Source organism: Vigna unguiculata, chromosome 7 (genome assembly GCF_037176805.1).
Source record: "Vigna unguiculata cultivar grain cowpea cultivar isolate G323 ecotype 2 chromosome 7, ASM3717680v1, whole genome shotgun sequence".
In the NCBI taxonomy this organism is placed as follows: domain Eukaryota; kingdom Viridiplantae; phylum Streptophyta; class Magnoliopsida; order Fabales; family Fabaceae; genus Vigna; species Vigna unguiculata.
This window is the reverse complement of record NC_140798.1, coordinates 42,355,193-42,362,669: the sequence shown is the minus strand read 5'-3', so window position 1 is coordinate 42,362,669 and position 7,477 is coordinate 42,355,193. Positions and strand designations below refer to the sequence as shown.

Sequence of the window (7,477 nt, the reverse complement as noted above, 5' to 3'; positions counted from 1 at the left end):
GCAAAAAACGAAAAGAAATTTGAGGTATCTACACTTTGAACACTTATATGAGTATTCATGTTTTGAAAATCCATATTTTTTAGGATAATGATATTTTAACTACTAAATTTTGACAACTTTATCTTATTACATGATGTGTCATCTTTGAAGTAGTTTTGAAATATAGAGAAATGAGTAAATGAAAAAAATGAGTTGCCATTTAAAAGAGGCCACCTCATAATATAAAAGAAAATTGTCAAAATTTAATTGTTAAAAAATCATTTTTCTATTTTTCATCCATAATGGTGACTACATCATAGTCATTTTCACTCTAGCAAGCTATGCTTGATATTCTAACACATAACACTTCATATTAACACTTTTACATTCCAATATTTTGCTTTAAAGAGGTAACTATTTCCTAAGCATGTTTATGGAGTTCATAGCAAACTAAAACAAACTCATATATATATATATATATATAGGATTTTATTAATATTCTTTACTTTTATATGCGTACATAATAAACAAGAAACACTGACTCATACATAAACAACATACAAGTACTACACCGTACTTGTCATTATTGACTCATCACTTGTATATATATATATATATTACATGCATATAAGATAGAACATCATTGATCACGCATATGATCACACAACAGTTGTAATAAGGATGTCTTGTTTCTCCTCCTTCACCTCGTTGTTCTTCAAGCTTGAAGTGAAAGACCATGAAAGAATGGTATTTCTTTGTTTTTGTTCTCCAGTTGAAGCGGAGAACCCTACTCGAGCCCATTTAGAAAGCACTGTATGTAACTCAAGATCATAGGAGAGCGTGACAGCACTACTCCCAGGATAAAAAGTAGCAACAGTCAATCTTTTAGAGGCAGAGTTATAGCTGATGTGTGCAGTGGCTGTTTTCCCATTTTGCCAGTCCCACCGCGCAGTTGTCTTCGACCTAATAGAGTTCACATCGATTCCAATGTGTTTGTATGATGGATCACCAACATTGTCATTAGAGTAGGTGTCCATTTCAACAGCAACAACTTTGTTCGATTCAGCTTTGAAATCAACAGTGGTTTGGTTTTTAGAGATGGAGGAGTTTCTGAAAGCGTTTGAATCGGTAAAGAGTCCAAGGAGTCTGCCACCAGAATTTGGAGGGATGACAGTGTCATATGGTGCAATGAAGAAGGTCAAGCCATCGGCCGGAGGAGATGTGTAAGGTGTTGAGATTTCATAGGTGAAAGAAGATTCAAAGCTATACACTACCGCAGAGTTTTCCCAAATGGGCACTGGTGCAGAGTATAACACTCTTCCCACACTACCACTCACAGGGTTTCCTGCACTGTCTAGCTTAGTGAGTTGTAAGACATTGTTTGTAGAAATGGCATCACCTTGGAAGATAAGATCCTTTTGGTCGGAACCAAACCTGCTGAAGCTAAAAGATAATGACTGTGCTGACTTCACCTTACTGGGGAACATGAACAACGTTGTCACAAAGACAAACATAGGAATTAGGACTGAATAATTTGTGGTAGAGATGGCCATGGTGGTGTTGAATTGATTTGGGTGCTGCTATGAAGTTGGAATCTTGATGAAGAGTCCATGCAAAACACCTTTCCCATTTATAGTGAGTAAATTAATTGAGGATCCATGCCAAGTGTCATTTGATATAAAGGATAATTAATTGTGTAATGGCAATGTAGCCGTTCTATCCAGTAGTCATAATTAATTTCTTTATTATCTAATCTCGTGATTATAAATTATATTCCAACTTATTCATTCTATTCCAAGTTGACCATTACTGATTTAGTACTAATTTACTAACCAATTTTATAGTGGTTTAAATGATTATTATAGATCAAATATGATTACAACAAAATTAACAATTATTTCATATTTGTATAGTTTTTCTGCTTGATTTAATATTTCCAAATTTTTACTGTGTCTAAAACAATATAATCTTTAACGTAAAAAAATAAATAAAAATTAACACGATGTTATACAAATACAAGTTCAAGAGACAATTATCTATATTTATATATATAAAGATTTTTATTTTTATGTTCACATTTGTCTTTCAATTTAATTATTTTAATATTCTGTTTTTAAATTAAAATAATCATTTTGTCAATAATTATTCTAAAAATAATTATCTATACTTATAAGTGAAAGTTTGCTTAAAAATTTAATGTTTTTTTTTATTGACAAATTTTTTAAACAATTTTTTTTAAAATAAGTACAAACACAACAAATAAAAACTACTTACAATAAAATGATAAATTTTATTTTATTTATTTTTATAATTATAATAATATCACTAATAATAATTTTATTATTTTTTATTATTAAAAAAAAGTTGAACACATAAACATATTATTTTTATTTTTGTAAATATAACTTTTATCAATTTTTTAATAATTCCTATGCGTTAAAAAATATGATGAGTTTCTCTTTCATATATTTGTATAGTTTTTCTGCTTGATCTAATATTTCCTAATTTTTACTATGTTTAAAACAATATAATCTTTAAAGTAAAAAAATAATAATTAGCGAAGATGTTACACTAATAAAAGTTCTAGAAATAATAGTCTACACTTATGCATATAAAGATTCCAATTTTTCTGTTCACATCTATCTTTTAATTTAATCTTTTATTTTTTTAAATTAAAATAATTATTTTATCACTATTATCCTTTAAGTGAAAATTGGTTTAAATTAAACATTTCTTTAATTAATTTTTTAAATTTAACCATTTTCTAAATAATACATACAAAATAAATAAAAACCACTCACAATAAAATTATAGATATTATTTTATTTTATTTTAAAATTATAATAATAACAAAAATATTGTTATAATTTAGCCATTTTTATTTTTGTAAATATAATTATATTTAAAAAAATTAATAATTCTTATTCTTTGAAGAATATAATGACATTTTGTTTTTAATGTTTTATGTATGTGTGATATGACTAGAAAATAAATTACTTTTAAAATTAAAATTAATTATATTACACAACATATATCTTTCTTTTTGTTTTATTTTTCAATCAAAATAAATTCTTGACTCTAATTCATTTAATAGTAATTTAGAAAATAGTTGTAATATTGTTATTAAAATAAATACGTGGCATTGACAGGTAGGATATAGCTTGACTTACAATTAATTGCAATTTACTACAAATTGTACAAAGTTAGGTTCTGATGAACTTGACGTACACAGTTAACTCTCTAGTTTCAGTTTTATTTCATACTATTTTTTTTTTGTTGATTTCTCCTCCTATACTCTTTTAATACTTATAATTTATTTAATAACTCTGTATGAATAATATTTTTATTTAATAGATAATAATTTTATAACATGTTATTATATTTATATTAATATGTTTATTTAAAAGCAAATTAATTATGCACTGTGTGAGATTGATATATTTATTAATCTTGTTTCACATAATCTAAAATACAATCCTTATAAGTTTAACAAAACACCCTTTATATTATAAAAAAAAATCTCACTCCAAATTTTCTCTCGTCACATAAAACAATATCACCTAAGTTTTAACGACGCATTCTAATTTTGATAGAAATTTTTTATATTTATTATTACTGAATTGAGTGTGAATATAATATTTATTTTTTCTCTAATAAATTATTAAAACACTTATAATTTATTAGATAATTTTATAAATATAATTTTATAAACATCTTTATAATCTTTAGTTTCATTTATTTTTTTAAAAAAATTGTTTATTTGTTTTTCTTTCTTTTGTATAATTTTTTAATTTTTTCTATGGTATTCAACTAATATAATATCTATAAAGTTTATTAACATTTTTAAGGTATTTTTTCTATCACCCACAAACTTCACTATACATTCTTTTTAGTTATGTTTATATAATGTATTGCCTTTCAAAAAACACAAATCTCAATATTATTGAATTATATAATTTATAAACACACATTTAATTATTTCTCTTTCTTTTTAATATTTTAATTTATTTTTCATTTTTTATTAAAAAATGTTTAACTCCTAATTTCAAGTTACATAGTTATTGGATAACAACTAAACTTATTTATTCATTTTTATCATGAGTTTGGTTTTATTTAATTTTTTTTTATTCTTATTCTCTTTTAATGATTTAACTTATTCAACATTGATCAAATTTATTAAACATTTGTAAAATTAATAAATATTTTAGTAACTATGAAATTTCTATAACTTTTTTATTATTTTCAATAATTATTTAATATTTCATCAACTGTTATTTAGTATTTTGGTATAAAATTATATTTTGACATTAAATCTTTAATAATATTATATTTTTATTTACAATAATTTTTTTACACAAGGAATGTTTAATTAATATTTCAAACAGGAAGGAAAATTATTACGGAAAGTCTCCTAAGCAGTTAGGGTTGTAAGAGCTTTGCGGACCACAGCAATAGGGAGTAGTTTTTTCTTCCCAAATGTTCTACTTTCTTCTACACCACAAGGCCACGTAACCATAAACACAACCTTCGAGCAGCGTCAGTATTTAATACAAGAATAATGTTACTTTTGATCTCATGCTTTTTTTCCTTTTTTTTTTTTGACATCACTTTTGTTATGTTTTTTCTTTTTTATAAATACAAAAAGTTATCTTTTATTAAAATTACGTCTTATAAAATTGTTAAATGGTGTTAATTTTTTTTTTCTACCATAAATGTATACTCTTTATTTTGAACTTGATCGAGTCTATTGGATAAATAAATAAATAAATAAATAAATAAATAAATAAATAAATAAATAAATAAATATATATATATATATATATTCAGATATTTAAAATATATGTTATAGTTTAATTAAACTTTGATTTTAGGAACAACCGCTTGATTATTAAAAAAATGATCGAAAGGGTTGAATAAATTTGAAATCTGGTCGATTAAAATGAGAGATAATGAATTGTCAAATATTTTTATATTGTCACTTTTAATTGAGGTAAGACATTATTAAAGAAAAATAGTACATATAGTAAGAATTGATTGTACTCTTTAAATTGATTCAGTCATTTTGAAAAAAATAAATTATAACGAATGCATGTCGTGAGGATTAATGTGTGATGTGGAGTATATATATTGTGTTAAGATGTGAGGTTTATTTATTTTTTAGTTAGATATGTGGAGTATATATATTGTGTTAAAATGTGAGGTTTATTTATTTTTTAGTTTACAAAAATGATTTTGAAAGTAATATAGAAACTACTAAGTAGCTTATTTTATACTCTCATTAAAATAAATTATAAAAATAAGTTTGCATATAAAAGAATTAGGTCCTTCTATCTTTTTAGTTTTTGCATATAATTAAGAGTTGTCTTCTTCAAGAATTTTTAGTTTTCTCTACTACTAAAAAAATTCATATTTCTTACCAATTTTGTTTTGAAATTTTTTTTGTAGGAAATACTTACAAATTTTGTTGAGAAAAAAAAAAATTTGCAAGAAATTGCTACCAATATTCTTGTAAAATATTTTGTATAAAACACTTTTCACAACAAATTTTGTAGGAAATACTTGCAAATTTTATAATTTTGTAGGAAATGATTATCCACGAAGGAATTACCTGCCAATTAAAATTCTTAGAAAAAATGGCAGAAAAAAATCTTTTCCTGCAAATTTTTTTAACAAATTTGCAAGAAAAATCCCATGTAATATAAGAATTTCTAGTAGTTATGATAGTGAACAAATATATATTGAAACTAGAATAAATTATACTGACACCCTATTAAAAAAAATGCAAACATATTTCTTTTATTTAAAAAATAAATTTTATATATATATATATATATATATATATATATATATATATAATGCACGTACTTCTTTAAGTTTTAGAAACATTACAAATACACCTGTAAACGAGGCAATTAATGATTACAAAATATAAATATAATCTTGTGAAAATTTTGAAATTCGTTTAAATAAGATGGCTTCTATATGTTTTTAAACTTCAAAAAAATTTCAATAATAATGTTAACCCTTCATGAGAATGCATAAGTTTCAATTTGTATATAATTCGTCTATAATATGCATGAGATAAGGGAATAAGAAAAGAATAGAAAATTTATATGCATTGTTTAATCGTTTTTATTAGACCAATTTATTGTATTTTCAAATTCTTACAAGTATATTTAAAAAGAAAAGAAAAGAAAAGAAATATGTACACAGCAAAAATTTGAATTCTACAATTTTTTTCACAATCACTTGCATCAAAATTATTCATTTGTTTTTCTCTTTTCTCGTCCATCCCAACACAACTTTAATTAAAAAGTGTGGTACCTATACGATTTCTTAATTACTAGTTAGTATAAAAAAATATATAAAAAAGTACATGATTTCTCTTTTAAAAAAGGGTGAAACAGCATAATTTGCCTATTTATATAATTTTTTAAAAATTTGACCTTTTTCATAATAACTATAACAAATTTGTCTACAAGTAAAGAAAAACATAGGTTTTGAATTCTTCAAGGAAGATGTCAATAAAAATCCTTATTATCGATAAAATAGCCTTATTATATTAATATAAAGTTAGATAATGTAACATTCTTTTATACGTACTTTAATTTACATAGACATTGATATTTGAAATCATTTATATATACTCTATAATTTGGAGATATAGTATAAATGGTGATAGTATAATTTTTTTATTGAAATATAGTATTGGATGGTTATTGGTCATGTTTATCATATACTAACAAACTATTATAATATAAGTTACCCTTTTGTTCGCACAAGTTAAAAGAACTACTGTAAGAAAAGACCAGAGTATAACCAAAAGTAAAACCTTAATATCTGGTATCTTATATGGTATCTTATATAGGAAAAAATGTATTTTTACACCTATTATTAATAAAATATTATATTTAATAAATAAATAAAATTTTAAAATAAGATAACAATTGTCATGAGTTTTAAACGAAAGTATAATAAAAAAACAGTTTCAAATTATCAAGGTCGTTTATATAGTGTCCAACATGACAATATATGTTAAATACTTAAATTACTCGATTGATTCCTAAAGAGTTCAATCATATATTTGGTTCACATTTTGGAGTCAAAATATCAATTTAATATCGAATTTTTAAAAATCTCAAATTATTATCATTTTTTGTTAAAATGTCTCAAGTTTGTCTTTTCTATTAAGTCTGGTTAGACAGCGTGCCACATTCCTCAATTTTCTGATTTTTTTTTGAATTTTTTATATATTTTTTATATATTTTTTAAATAAAAATTTTACCACATGTCAAGCTGTTATCATATCACTTAAGAGTAACAATACCTTCTTATGGTGTACCTCTTATACAGTCTCTTCTAAATTTATTGAGTTTTAGGTTGAGATAGATTTAACTTACTAACAAAGAAAACTCAATAGTATATTTAGTTGTATTGACTGGAAGAACATCCCTGATTGAGTTCAGTGGAATTATAAAGCTTAATTTGAAAATGAACC

The 7,477-nt window shown here is 23.7% G+C and overlaps 1 protein-coding gene across 1 annotated transcript; it reads right to left on the bottom strand.

The window, feature by feature from the left end:
• Positions 1-430: 430 nt before the first annotated feature.
• LOC114190544 (flt3 receptor-interacting lectin-like) lies at positions 431-1,564 on the bottom strand. The gene has a single exon (XM_028079477.1). The coding sequence runs from the start codon at positions 1,530-1,532 to the stop codon at positions 639-641; it is 894 nt and encodes a 297-aa protein (XP_027935278.1). The 5' UTR covers positions 1,533-1,564; the 3' UTR covers positions 431-638.
• Positions 1,565-7,477: the final 5,913 nt, after the last annotated feature.

Bases quoted from the DNA above. Each gene is read 5' to 3' on its own strand.
- LOC114190544 (XM_028079477.1), bottom strand. From the start codon at position 1,532: ATGGCCATCTCTACCACAAATTATTCAGTCCTAATTCCTATGTTTGTC.